General features: G+C 33.5%; 1 protein-coding gene across 2 annotated transcripts; it reads right to left on the bottom strand.

The window, feature by feature from the left end:
- Nucleotides 1-458: 458 nt before the first annotated feature.
- On the bottom strand, nucleotides 459-7,794 carry LOC132725873 (uncharacterized). 2 transcript variants are annotated; one of them, XM_060711060.1, is made up of 7 exons: nucleotides 7,657-7,794; nucleotides 6,535-6,676; nucleotides 4,866-4,999; nucleotides 3,433-3,515; nucleotides 3,039-3,167; nucleotides 1,613-1,735; nucleotides 459-1,409 (listed from the first exon to the last, which is right to left on the bottom strand). In XM_060711060.1, exons 2-7 carry the CDS (start codon nucleotides 6,673-6,675, stop codon nucleotides 1,303-1,305), a joined length of 717 nt encoding a protein of 238 aa, XP_060567043.1. In that variant the 5' UTR covers nucleotide 6,676; nucleotides 7,657-7,794; the 3' UTR covers nucleotides 459-1,302. The 2 variants fall into 2 exon arrangements, with proteins under 2 accessions (XP_060567043.1, XP_060567045.1); XM_060711062.1 differs by having other exon boundaries at nucleotides 4,866-4,957.
- Between the last annotated feature and the right edge of the window lie 7,558 nt (nucleotides 7,795-15,352).

Below are 15,352 nucleotides of genomic sequence, written 5' to 3'. Positions count from 1 at the left end.
AGTAACGACCGTAAGGCTGGTCCTTTGTTTGGCACCAACAGACATTATCAAGGCTACTTTCTTTTCACCGCCGAGCAGTGACCTACTTTTGCCTCACAGCTAATATCCCGTGGACATTGCATATGGAGGGAAATTATCACAACTTTAAAATAAAGCCTTATATACTGCATATATAACTGGTGACATGTTTGGGGGTCCCTCCTCGATAGCAATTTGGGGGTCCCTCTATATATAACTGGTGACATGTGTGGGGGTCCCTCCTCGATAACAATTTGGGGGTCTCTCTATATATAACTGGTGACATGTTTGGGGGTCCCTCCTCGATAGCAATTTGGAGGTCCTTCCTCGACAGCGAAACCTGAATTTTGTGGAATAATAAAGTTTATTTTTCGAGGTTTTACTTTTCTTTTTCTTTCTTTTTTTTACAAAAAATTCTGTAAAATTATAACAAAACGCAGTTAAGCATACATAATTTATTATATTTTTTGAATGCGAGATAAGATATAGTTATGATACTTAAATGCCCATTATGCTTCAGAAATGGTTTCATTTTCATTTCTCAAGAGTTTTATATTGTTGGTGTCCTGTTAAAGCTACACATAGGTCAATTATCTTAGCCATCTTTTGCTCCTGATTCGTTTTGGCAATTAGTACAGTTATCGTGAATTAGTTTTCTGTATGGAAGTCAAATACTACATTGTATTTTGTTTACATTTTGCTACTTTTATGAAAATAATTTTAACTCGGCGCTACTTTCTTCACGTACTCAAAATCTAACATACTTAAAAAGTATTACTCAAACGTTAAAAGATTCATGTTTACCCTATCATAACTAAGAAAAAAATATAATTTCGAGGCATAATGTGGCTTTAAGAAAAAGGACAGGTCAACACAATGATAAATACAATTAACAATTAACAGTCAAAGGAATGTTTCTTACAACACTTTTGTATACATGTAGTTAAAACATCAATTGTTTTTGTTTTTTGCTGGTTTGTTTTGTTGTTGTTGTTTTTGTTTTTTAGTTCAAGAGATTTACCTTTGACATTTAATATATGACTCACATATTTACAATTTCCTTTTCTGCTTTAATGTAAAAAAAAATCATTCTTTTAAAGGAAACAAAATAATCATGAACTGATAAATTTAACAATAAAAGCATCAAGCAAGAAAAGTATGAAAACAAAAGCCAGATCTTGAGGGTCCAACCTCCGACAGTGTGTACATTGCATTTGGCTATTTATAATGTAAACAGTATACTAGTATATGCTCAGTGATTAAAATGTAAAATGTATCAAATATCTAAAATAAAAGCGAGTACAAGAAAAAACTAACAATAAAAACAACAAAGTTCTGTTTGTCATGGTTCTTGCCGTTTGTCACAATAACTTTGCCACCAAATCCACATTCTAAAAATCCAAGTAAATATAACCATTATACATACATGTATATAAATGGTGAACAAAATATTTTTAAAACACCCCTCATACATAGATGAAATATTTTCCCCGCAACAAATAATAGCATAACAAAAACAATATTTCTATTGCTATTTTGGAAAGTGTGTTCATTGCCTTTACAATACTAAACTGCATAACAGAAGATCCCTTACCTAGTCCTTCCCTTGCAAACATCATTTTGTCATCAGACATGTCCATGTTGAAATGATATTTCAGGTCGGAGACTATAGGATGTCTGGGAAGTCCTTGAAGGTCAAGTTCACTATCATAAGAATCTGTCAATGAATATCAACACATAATTATTATTATAGATATAAATGCTTGACAATTAATATGAATTTGGTATTTAAATCCTGCAAATAGCTAAACAATTTGATACGCAGATCAGACACAGACCGGAAAATGACAGACCATGATAAAAAAGACCAGACAACCACAAGACACAGACAAGACAACCACAAGACACAGACCAGATAACGATCAGAAACAGACTAGACAAAAACAAGACACAGATAAGTCAGACACAGACCAGACAACACGAACTAGATAAAGACAAGACACAGACCAGACAAAAACAAGACACAAACTAGAGAAAGACACAGACCAGACAATGACCAGACAAAGACCAGACAACGACAAGACAAACTTACACAAGACACAGACCAAACAACGAAGACCACGCAACGGCAAGACATGACAAGCTACAGACCAGACAACGTCCAGACAACGACGAGACACAGATCAGACGCAGATCTGACAATTACAAGACAAGAATGGGAGTCCGTTGCAAAGTGGTTAAGGTCGTGACTTTATACCACTTGCCTTTTGCCAGCATCTTCGGATTCTTCAAGTGAAAATCTATCCACCTTCTTTCGGAACGTCGGTGGCTCTACCCAGGTGCCCGTTTGTGCCTGAAATAATGTACAGATGGGCACCTGAGGTCTTCCTAAACCAGTAAAGCCAGAAAAACGCCATTGGACCTATACTGTGTTGGTGCGTCATTAAACCAAACAAAAAATGCCCGGTTGGTTATGTGTCCGTTGAATACGCTGTTGCGGACTACTCTATGACAAAGCTTATATTGATCAGTCATGTAAAGAAACAGCCATTTAACATTGCGAAATATAAATAAACTATATATCAAATGAATTCATTTGCAGGCTCGGTTTTATTGTGCCTGTTCATGGATGGAAGTATAGTTGTTAAAGAATTTTTATACTATCGAGCCATTAAATGACAAGGGGTAAAGAATCTCAAAATCGAATAATTGTGCTTTTAATATACGAGAAAACAACAAATAGAACTACATAAAATGCAACTTTTAGGTAGGAATTAAGCATACCCTGTTGACAAAATCAAAGGAATCACGTTATTATGCTAATTATACCTAACATTTAACCTGCTGGAGCAAAAAAGTGAAAAGCCTTTGCCGCCTTTATATAGGTTCTACTGTTTGTTGCTATATTTTTGTAATTATATACTGAAATTCCTTTAACTTTGACTGGACTGTTCCAGATTCAATGCAGGACAAATCCATTACACAAAGTCAGCAGGTAAATGGTTAAATTATCTACGTACCGGGGTATCTAGATTTGCTGACGGGAAGATCTGTTAATCCAGTCTTACATTTATTGTCATTGTCGTACTCGCAAAAATACTTGTCCAAATCATGCCTGTAAAACTTCGCAACCATCGGTCTACTTATACCTGTAAAAACATGACACGTCACACTTTAACTGCATGTATTTACGGACAAAACCCCACCAGTTAAAACCCCACCACCTTAAATTTTATAGAGTGGACAAAACCCCACCACTTAATTTTATAGAGTGGACAAAACCCCACTACTAAATTTTACAGAGTGGACAAAACCCCACCACTTCAGTTTTATAGAGTGGACAGATTATAAATATCACTTTTATAAATATATGACTCCTTTAATTCATAATGTTTTATCTAATCTTTGTACTACCGTTCTCCTCCGCACGATTACAGTCAGGTATTTTCCGTGTGATCATCCTTTCGTAATTTCCACATTCTTTTAAGACGAAATTGCTGAAAGATGATTGGAAATATAATTAAAATAGTATGCGTACAGGATTTGTTCCCCAGTATGTTGGGGGCATCACACATACTTATGGAATTGGGAATTTCAGCGATGTTTTGGGGAAAATACATGACTGAAATGTTGCAGTTGTTGAATGAATGCAAACAATCACTGTGTAGAGTGGCATCTTGTTTAAATGAATGCAAACAATCACTGTCTAGGATGGCATCTTGTTTAAATGAATGCAAACAATCACTGTCTAGGATGGCATCGTCAGACATTTTAGCCCTTTAACACCTATAACAGTGAAGAAACCCTTATTTTCAAAGATTTTTTTTTCAATATTTCTTTTGCAACTTTCAATCGGGATTTCTTTCTTAATATACTTTTTTCAACTGGAAATAATTATGACCGAATATCGGCTATAATATATGCCAAAAAATTCCTGAAGATCTACAGTCAGCAATTTCCCCGTTGTTATTGTTGTTGTTATTTTCACTTATTTTACTTTGACGCGGGAAAGTTTAACACATCTGAACACATCTGCGGATGTTTCAAAATTCTAAATTTCACTAGTTCATGTTAAATGTTGAATTCTGCTTAAGCCGGTGCTAGGGGGCGTGGACGGTAGTTGGCACTTTACAGTACCGTCCATGAAAAGGCTCAATCAAACCGAGCCTGAAACATTTTCAATTTTGCCGTGTTGGGCTTTCTTTAGGGATTCTTATTTTCTCTATTTTAAAGCAACAGAAATGAAAGGCAAATTACTGATTTTTATTCAACCATACGTATATCATCAGCTATAAATATTTTGACAGGTTTTACAGCCCACCATAAACGGTTATGCTAAATGACTTTTCAAAATATTTCAAAACACATTTATAATAAAACAAAATTTCTACAGTTGGAGAAACTTATAATTTATTCATAAATTTAAAGTAGACGTATAGATCTACCTATATAAAGATTTCAATTAACTTTAATGATTATCTGATGAAACGTGCACAAATAAATCTACCCTCTATATATTATGAAAAGCTACCAATATAAAATGTTTGTATGGTCGTGAACCCGATGCGTCCTTGGAACGAACTGGATACCTCCTGCATACTATTTTGGATAATTTAAGTCATGATCATAGGTTCAACACGAGGCTTGGTCATAATTATAATTCGGTCGGGGATTATAGCCGAAACTCCCCTTAGGCACCAATATTAAGTAACAGTAAGATTTTAACCTAAGACCAGCCGGAACATCAGTGTCATCTGAAATTATTTTTTTCTATATTGACAGGTGGACAAGTCCATTTAATGTATCTAGAGGGTAAGGGTAAATACAAACCTGTTTTTGACACTTACTAGCACATTATTTCCATCCTAATATTCTGGTCAGAATCGGGAGTATTCCATCTGAAGTTACCTTTACCATAGGTCCGCGGTGATGATGAAATCTGTGAGAGATAAATCAATATCCAGTGCTTCCCCTGCACTTTCTGTATGATGAAAATAATTAGATAATAGTTTGATATTTCAGGATATTATATTATTGAAGTGTTTGCCAACCTGCAGGTCTATCTACATGTTTTCCTGTTTAATAACCTACATGCATTTCTGCTTGTCTACATGGTTACCTAACAATTCGCGTACCTGTTTTCCTGCATTCTACATTTCTCACCGCCAACATGTCCGACCTATGATGCTATTTCAGTATTTAACCATTAATTAAACATGTAGTTCATCAATTCATCGTTCACAGGTCATTGTTTTATGAAAGTGGCTTTGCTCTTCGAAATGCTATTTGAAGGGGATTGCTCCGTGCAAGTTGATACAATAACTGAATACATTAAAGTCAGACGACAACATAGTATTGCCTGTCACCAGCAAATGTTACTATTGCTACAACTATAAATCATTATTTAATATCAAATCTACAGAACGTAAAATTTTATGTATTCACCAAGGCTTGCTTTGTCGTGATGCGCGTTGTCGCGTCGCGCTTTGCTTGAATATACAAATAGCAAATCCTTTGATTGGAGCCATGACAAAGTGCCAAACGGCACGTTATTACACTGTCATCTTGTCGATCTGATGCTAACGATGCACGCCAAACGGCGCGTTGACGTGCGGTGTGTTGTCGCGATTTCACATTGTCACTCGGCTGAAATCGAAGGATTGACTATTTGTATCTATCTATAAGCCAAGCGACAGCGCGACAACGCGCTGCACGAAAACACGCCGTTTGGCGACAAGGACGACAAGACGACAGTTCGGTAACGCGCCGTTTGGCGTTTCGCTAGCGACAAGATAACCTGACGAAAAGGCAATTACGATATAGGTTGTGTTGTCGCTATTGACCACGCAACGAGCAAAGTGTGCCAAATGAGCCACCGTAGTCAAGCGACAATGTGTCATCGCGCCACATGCTGCGAGTCAACGCACCTTTTAGAGTATTTCGCCAGCGACAGGACGACAAGATGACAAGGCGAAAACATGCCGTTCTGCGCTTTGTCGTGTTGTCGACTCGCAAAAGTGTAACTAATCAGCCACCATAAAAGCATGAGTCGGTAGTTTTCTCAAACTCCTCCTCATGTACCCAGTTGCAGAATTTCAGTTGATTTCTGCAGTGACAAAAACTATGGTGGCTGATTTGGTACGCTTTTGTGCGTCAAGTTGGCACTAGCAACAACACGACAAAGCGCCAAACGGCGAGTTGTCGGACTTTCGTCTTCTAGCAACAACACGACAACACGCTGAACGGCGCGTTGTCGTACGGCGCGATGTCGCCCTGTCGCTTGGCTTATAAGCCATTCCTTCAATTTGAACCGAGCGACAAGGTGACATCTCGAGAACATGCCGCAGGACAACAACGCGCTGTTTGGCATGTCGCGCTAGAGACAGGACGACAAGACGACAGCGCGCCGTTTGGCTCTTTTTCGTGTTGTTGCTAGCGCCAAAGCGAGGCACAAAAGCGTACCAAATCAGCCACCATAATAAATAAATATTTCTAGACAAAGAATGTAAATTTTACCTTGGTAACATCTTCTAGAGAAACAATACCACCGTTTTGGTTTGGAAAAAGGGAACATGATGGCGTCTCGTTGCAAGTTTCACTAACTGCTGACGTCATGAATGACGCGCACAAAGCCAGTACAATGCCCAGTTTAACCATTCTGTATTTTAGACAATAAAACTAAATGGAACGATTCAATTTTAGATTTTTTGTCCAATGTCAAAATGTATTGAGATCAGTTACCAAATGTAACTTACAGTATCACCATAATTGTATAGATTCTATATATAACTGTATTTACGGCATGAAACACAAATACCTTCAGATTTATCCGTTCAATACGGAATAACATTGCATAATATCCAGGAATGGTATTATATAATAACTGCAACTAAAAAGTTTTGAAAAACATCTCACCTTCAGCTTTGATTTTTTTTCTCAGATATAGTTTAAGGATTTCTCATAATGTTATGTTTCAGTAAATCTAATGTCGAAAAGTAAATAATAAATAAACATTCGTTTTGCAAGCTTTTGACACACATACAAATATCAACAAAAAATCGATCGATCAATTAATCAATCAATCAATCAATCAATCAATCAATCAAATATAATGAGTACATTTTTAGAAAGTACAGTGTGCAAGAATAGTAACTCTATCCGGCTCTTATAGTGTTATTCCTCTTTATCATAATTACTTTAAAAGTTTTGTCTAGAGCATGATTCAAAAAGAACTTGAGGCATTTACCTTTAACTTACTACACTGACATATCAGTACAGTGTGCAATAACAGTAACTCTACCTTACCTACTTTTAGAGTTTGACCCCTTTATCAGGTAAACTTTAAATTTGTCCAGAACATAACTCCAAAAGTACTTGAAGGATATAAGACCAAGATTTCAATCATTTTCATGTCGCCAAAAAGAAACCTTGATTATTTGTTACTAGCGATAAGATGTTTTTATTATTTCTTTCTTTTTAATTAACTTATTATATTATTATCTTTATTTGTATTGTGATTATTATTGACATCATTATCATTATCATCATCAGCATCATCATCGTCATCATCATTATCATGATATTTAAGTCATTTAGCTATCAAACAAAGTTATATTTGAATAGTTAAATTTCACTTACCTGAAGATTTTCGAATCAAATTTGATCGCCTACTTGTCCTTTCTGTTTGACTGTAATATCTTAATATACGATTTTATATAATATCAGTTGCAAAACTTCATAGACCAAAACGAAACAAAATTATGATAATTAGGATAATTTAAACTTATATTTTGCAAGATTAATGCATGACTTCAAGTTTTATGTAAATTTGCGAATCAACGATGATGTCGCATTCACTGCTTGCAGTTTCTTCCTTTTTTTGCTTTTACATTAGTTTTTGCTAAAGTTTATAAATTACGATCACATCAGCATTGGTAGGCCAGACGCCTCAATCCTATTCATGATTAATCATCTCTATCATACATCTATTTTAATGTTTCGAGAAAGTTGGATCGAATTCAAAAAGCAGTTAACATTTTAATCAAATGAAAACTTCCTTATGATATTATGGTTAAACAGTGATATTGCAGCTCGTATTTGGGCTCAATTTAGGTTTAAAAAAGTATGACCGAAGTGCAACCTCTGAAGTCATGCGAAGAGGTTTACACAATTTATTGTATAGAAGTTGCTATAATTACTAGTTTGTAGATTGACATTATATATAACATATTGAGATGTTTAAAACCATAGTTTTTTGTATTGCGATTGACCTATGTAGGGGTTGTCACAATTAAAAGGAAAAGCTCGGCAACGGTCAAAATGTCACTGATGTCACGGTTTGAAATTATTCTGTTAGTTTTCATTCAATGTAACCATGGAGGGAGGGACTTTCACAGAACAGAACAGAACAAAAGTTTATTCAACAAAATTGACTTGAACACATCGGTTCATCGTCATTCATATATACAAGTACATGCATGTAATATAGCGAGAGTGAATATAATATTATCAATTATTTACTTTACATATCATGTACATGTGTACAAATTCAGTTCCAAAAGCAGAGAATATCAGCATACATATTTAGGTGTATAATCATTTACTTTAACATATTCTTATATACTATAGATATTTGCAATAAAATGTACGTTTACTAATACAAATAATTAAGGTTATTCTGCCTTTGCTTAAAAGCTTTAATACAGAAAATTGCAAGTCTACTTAATTTTACAGAGCTACCACATTTTAAAAGTTCTATAAATTTAGCCATTCTTGGGCGCGTATACTAATATTTGGGAATATACTGTATTCTTAATAATCTATATACAGGACATTTCATAACAAAATGGAATTCGTCTTCTACATCATTTGTTATACATAAGTTACATTTCCTTTCAGCCCTTTCAACATGGCTATGCCTTCCAGTCGCTATATTTAATTGGTGTGATGATAAAAGTAATTAAGCAATAATATTTCTATGTTTTACACAACGTAACATTTCTAAATAAGATGATAATTGAAAAACAGATTTTACTTCTTTATACAGGGATAGTGATGATCAACATCTTGTCTCCATTTAGTTGTAAATATATCTAAAAGCCGTAATCTTAAAATTGGAATAAAAACTTTAACGTCTACCGATTCTGGAAATAACCAGACATCATTAAAACCAGCACTTTGTAGTATAGAACAAACATTCGAAGCCCAATTTTTAACACCATTATTTTTTTCCAAATCTTTTCTAAGGTCATCTAACACAGTGTTCGAAATACAATTATTGCGTTTCTCATCATAAATTCTGAGAAAGTATTTTACAATTCTTACATGTCTAACTTTATACAGAGGGTATCGTCCAAATTCACCATACGAAGCGGAAGTACATGTTGACATTTTTACATTTAGAATCCATTTTAGAAATTTTTTATGAACCCTTTCAAGATTTTCAGCTTTAAGAAATCCCCAAACTTCACATGAATAGTTAAGTATAAAGGCAACAAATGAATCAAATAGTGCAAGTATTAATCTAACAGGTACTTTTAACTGCTTTGTTATAGATAATAATGAACTCATTGCCCGGAGACCTTTTCCGGCCAACGTTTTCGTTGCATTCATATATGAACCGCCACTTGATAAAACAATTCTAAGATAGTTAAAACTATTTACAATTTTTATATTCTGACCACCGTATGTAAAATTGACAAAGTTGCTATTTCTACCACCTTTTTAATAATCATTACTTTTGTTTTTTTCTATATTTACTTTGAGTTTCCATTTTGTACAATACTTTTCAAAATTGTCTAATGATCGTTGTAAACCTTCTGCAGTTTCAGAAAATATAACAGCATCATCTGCAAATAATAACAAATATATGGAAATTTGATCCAAAGTAATACATGCTGTTTGATCTTTCTGTAAGTACATTTCAACATCATTCATAAATAAAGAAAAGAGCAATGGAGAAGTTATTTCCCCTTGTAATAGTCCAATATCACAGTTGAAAAAATTTGAAAGATTATTCATATGTTTAAGGTATTAGCACCCTAATGCATTACCTCCGCGTTGAAGAGTATTCAAATAGGCTAGAACTACTGTTAACTACATTGAAAATGAGGGCCATGGGTTCAATCACCAGAAGGGTCAACTTTTCTTTCTTTCTTTTTTTCTTTTAACATTATTTATGTATCTCTAATGTCCCATTTGGAAAGAAAAAAGTGTTTAATTTTGATTTTTTTTAAATTTATATAGGTATTTATTGGCTAAATTATGCTAAATCTAGTAATAAATATGGTACCTGATATTTTCCAAGTGTAATATAATCAAAACTAGACGGTAAAAGTATTTCATATTTCACAAGATCAACCAATATGCTTTTTTAAAAATTTAGGGAAACTTCGAAAACAGGCACTCATTTGGGTAAATTTTAAGATTTTTTTAAATTAGGCTCCCTAAGTAGAAAAATGGTCAGACACGTGGTAAAAATGGGTGGGGTAGGGTAACATTTTTATACAGATTTCATAAATTTTAAGTAGAAACCATAATTTTGCTTATGTGGATTGTTAGCTGAATGGTACATTTTGTTTCTTACCAAAAATTAATGGGAAAACATTTTTCATTAGAAAGTTATTGCAGATTATTTAAAGGTTCCTCATTTCTAAAAAAAGGGCCCTCATAACATCCTAGCTTGAGTTCAGAAAAGTGTCCATAACTTGATTTCCGTACGGTAAACTTTGTTTAAATTTTGCATACAGGTGTACTTTAAGGTATACATCTGACCTATGAAGTCAATTTTTTAGTTCCTTATAGTGCCCATTAGGGTCCTTATACATTAGCACACAATTTGATATCTTCGTATAATGGACGAATAATCTTAAATTGTTTTCCATTAACACCAATCTTTATAAGTTTTGCCCAAAGCCCATTACTATAAATAGTATAAAAACATTTCATACGATCTATGAAACAGCAAAATAGTTTGTATTTTGCTTAATCTGTTTTTCAATCAAAGCATTTAATATAAATATAGCATCAACTGTAATATAATTTTGTTTAAACCCAAATTGAGCATCAGAGATAACATCATTTTGTTTTGCCCAGCTTTTCAATCTTTCATTTAATACTACGGTAAACAATTTGGCAAACAGCTTATTAAAGTTATACCTCTGTAATTATTTGTATCATTATGATCTCCCTTTTTGTATAGTGGTATTATTATACCCTTTGTCCATGACCTAGGAAAACACTGTTTTTCTAGTATGTAACTGAATAAAATATTTAACGGTTTATCGAGTTTGTCTATACCCTCTTTAAAATATTCATATATAACATTATCTAGTGGACATGATTTGTTTGTACACAATAATTTTATTGCTTTTTCTAATTTCTTCTAAAGAGAAAGGTGCATCGAGTTCTTGAAACATAGAGCTTGATTCAGAGAACATGTTATTAGCAAAATCATTCAAAAAATCCACACATTCACTACTTCTTCAAAAACAAAATCTGAACTTAAATTTTTGAAATGATTAAAAAATTCGGATATGTTAATATTGTCTTCATTTTCTTTTTCTTTATTTTTCTTAAATAATTTCTAAAATTCTTTCGGTTTTTTTATTTTTCATTTCATCTATTTTTTTAATGCAAGCGATCTATTATATTTTTTCTTTGCAGCCCTGCAACAATACTTATAATCAAATCATTTAGCGTATAAATCATTTTTACTTTCAGCTGATTTGTTAAGATTGAACTGAGACATTGCGTTAATATATTGCCGCTTTTTATCTTTACATTCTTCATTGAACCATTCTTTATTTGAATTTGATTTGGTAAAGCATGCATGTGTTAGGTTTTTACGTCGTGTCTCAGAATATTTATTTCCATTATTTGTCAAAAACTGAGTAAAAATGTCAACCAGCTTTTCTGTATCAGAACGATAATCTATACATGTATTCAAATCATAGCATAACTGTTCTACATTTTGTGTTATATCATGTAAAAATAATTGCTTATAATCCGGATTCCATCTATAGAAAATGCGGTCCGGGATATCTGTGCAACATGTTACGGTATATGTTTTCAGTGCAAATGAGACAGGTGCATGATTTGAGTGTACTGTATAATCATTTACCTACCGGCTCCTTTGTTAAAGGATAATATTAAAAGATATTCAAAGGTCGGACAAACAATATTTTTAAGATTAATCGAAATAAATTAGCGCAAACGGCTGTAAGGACCCTCATAACTTATATTCCAGATTATTTGTGAGAAAAACGAACTGGCTACTGTTCTGGCCATAGGAACTCGAGAACGGGACCGCAGATTGCGGCGTATATTTTCGATCGTGTAACGGTTTTTAAATACGTTTCTGCTTCATCTAAATATCTTTTAATATTATCCGAGTGTATGGACTCAAAAAATATATTATCAATTGAACCCAATCTGTCTCTTTTAAAATTGGTCAAATTTTACGGTATTATAAAAAAACTCTTTTTTCAATATACCGTATATTTGACTGATTTTTAAATTAGCAGATTATATTTAATTGAGATTAGATAATTAAAGACCACCCGCTCGCATAATATGAAAAGATATTCAAAGGTCGGACAAACAATATGTAAAGCCGGTAGGAATTCGGATTTATACGCCGCAATATGCGGTCCTGTTCCAGAGTTCCTATGGTTCTGGCGTTGAAGTTTTGTGTTTCGCCTATATTAATGAGTATAACAACGCACATTGATCCTTTCTTTTGCTTTTCGGTATACCTAACACATTTGCCGAACTATATAGCTTCATAAGATACTAGTTTTTGGTATTTATTTCCACAACTATGTCTGAATTTGCACAATCCTGCAATATTTCAACAATTCTGCATTAAAGGATATATACGACGATTATATTATTGGTGCATATCGAATCAAAGTCAACTTCTGCATCTTTCTTTTCTAAAATATTACTTTCAGTGAGAGTATAGTTCATCTTAAGTATAAGACCGTTTTTCTCATTTTTCCCAGTTATTTTTACATTACAATTTGGATTTTGTATACCAGTACCAAGAATACGACTTGCGCTTCCATTCTAGACCGCGTGCTTACATGCGGTCTTATAACGGATGATGCTAATTAAGAATACACGGAAAGAAAATTCATCAAAACATGGATGAAATTCTAAGACATTTAAAATCAGCCATCATAAAAAACAACAGCAACAAAACCAAACTTACATGGCGGTGTAACTACATGTATTACTAATATTTATTTATAGAACCCTGTCTTTTACTTTCCTTTGAAAAAATCGTATATTTTAATTATATAAGAAATAGCCTGATCATCTATTTACCATGAAATTTATTATATATAAAGATAAAGTGTTCCATTTTTATGATTAGAAAACATTTTTATCTTCCTCAGTGTTTGTTTATATTATTAATAGGTTAAATTATGTATTCATATATTGACAATATCAAAATAATGATCTTACCTTTCCCTACTCGACTCATTTTCTGTGACTCAACTCAACAAGTACATTACCTGACCTTATTAAATAATTAAACCCCACGAAAATCACGAGAATATTCAAATAACACCTGATTTGTGAACGAATGAATTACAAGAGCGTAGCGGATGGTATCTTTGCTTTGCTTTGGAATGCTTTCTTAAACATGTTTAAGTACATAAGTAATATGTTTCTTGTGAGTAATATTAATAAATACTGATGTATGGATAGAAAAACAAAAGAGCATGTAGGTAAGATAGTTACCGCACTCGGAATAGGTCTGCATAGTATTTACAGACCCGGTGGCCTTTTAAAAACCTCGATCGCTACGCTCTCTCGGTCTTCAAATCGCCACCCGGGTCTGTAAATACTATGCAGACCTATTCCTCGTACGGTAACTATTACGTACCACAAAAGCAGATATATTTTCAAAATTTCTTAAATCTGCCAACAATAAGTCAACTTGGCTTTCCCCGTTATGAGTAAAACAAGTTGTTTTACCTGTATTTAAATCATTTCCTAAACGACCATTAACTATACGTAAATTTAAACCGTTACAAAGATCAAGTAGGCGCTCTCCAAAACGATTTGAACCATGATCACGTGTTGCTCGTGGTAAATATGAATCAATTTCAAAATTATCGTGTCCTTTTAACGGTTTATCAATATTAATACATAATAAAATCGGATTTTCTGCCGACTCTACTATTCATATCGCCAAAAACATAAACTTGACCTTGATCTTTGTAACACTGAATATCCGCCTCTAGTTTGCTAAATATATCAAAATCGTAAATATTGTGTATCGGCGAATTTTCAGGTGCAATGTAGGTTGAGCATAAATAAATATCATCTGTTAAACGAAAATATATTTTATCAAGTTTAAGCCACATAATACAGTCAACATCATTTTTAATTAACTTTACTTCTTTTGTTAATGAGTTTTTTTACATATATTAAAAGTCCACCACTACATCTTTTGGCTCTTTTGTTTTGGTATTTACTATATGAATTATATAATTTATATCCATTTAGATCAAGAACAGAATTCTTATTAGACCAAGTCTCATTTAAAAATATTAAGTCATAATTTCCAATAAAGGTACTAAAATCACTACTTGATCGCTTATCATTCGTTAAACCTTCAATGTTCCAAAAAAGACACTTAAGGTCACTCTCGCGATTGTCCTATTTCTTGACCGGCGCATTCTCTCCTCTGTACAACATGCCATCTATGTACAATTTGTCTCCCCTCAGAAATGCTTCCTTGTTTTCTTCCCTGGCCTTTACCATGATCGGAATTAATCGTCTCCTATTTTCCAAGACTTCCTTCGTGTATTGTTCACTCACCCCGTATGGTTTTTCAAGTGATTTTGAGTTTATGCGTACTTTTTCTCTGTCAGGGAAAAATGCAAATTTTGCGACTATCGGTCGCGTTTTGTCCGACCTATATTTGCCTATTCTATGGGCGCGGTGTAATTTAATATTATCTTTTGCATCTGTAATTTTCATTTTATGCTCTATTACCTCCAGAACTTTATCTACACAGCTTGAATTTGTTTCATCTTTCTCTTCTGGAATACCGTAAAATAACAAGTTATCTCTCATACTTCTGCTTCTTATATCTTGAATATCTGCTTGCATTTCTCTCTCTTTTTCTTTTTGTTCTTTTTCAAGCCTTTTCATTTTAAATGTTAAATCATCTAGTTCCTTTTTTTCTGGCAAATATCCTCAACACGTTTCGATTCAAAAGCCCAACTTTGCTCCATATCTGACATTTTTGTTTCAATGGCGATAAACTTTTGATCTAAGTTGTCCAAATGAACGGTAAGTAATAGTTACCGTACGA

The sequence above is a fragment of the Ruditapes philippinarum genome, unplaced genomic scaffold (assembly GCF_026571515.1).
Source record: "Ruditapes philippinarum isolate M1 unplaced genomic scaffold, ASM2657151v2 ctg1584_1_1_1_1, whole genome shotgun sequence".
NCBI lineage: Eukaryota > Metazoa > Mollusca > Bivalvia > Venerida > Veneridae > Ruditapes > Ruditapes philippinarum.
The sequence above is the reverse complement of the archived record's forward strand: the minus strand, read 5'-3'. Positions and strand labels throughout refer to the sequence as shown.

Excerpts from the sequence above, each read along its gene's own strand:
- LOC132725873 (XM_060711060.1), bottom strand. The coding sequence starts at position 6,675 with ATGGTTAAACTGGGCATTGTACTGGCTTTGTGCGCGTCATTCATGACG. Across the intron at positions 5,000-6,534 it reads CTCTAGAAGATGTTACCAAG|AAAGTGCAGGGGAAGCACTG; the intron begins GTAAAATTTACA and ends TTCATCATACAG. Across the intron at positions 1,736-3,038 it reads CAGCAAATCTAGATACCCCG|ATTCTTATGATAGTGAACTT; the intron begins GTACGTAGATAA and ends ATTCATTGACAG.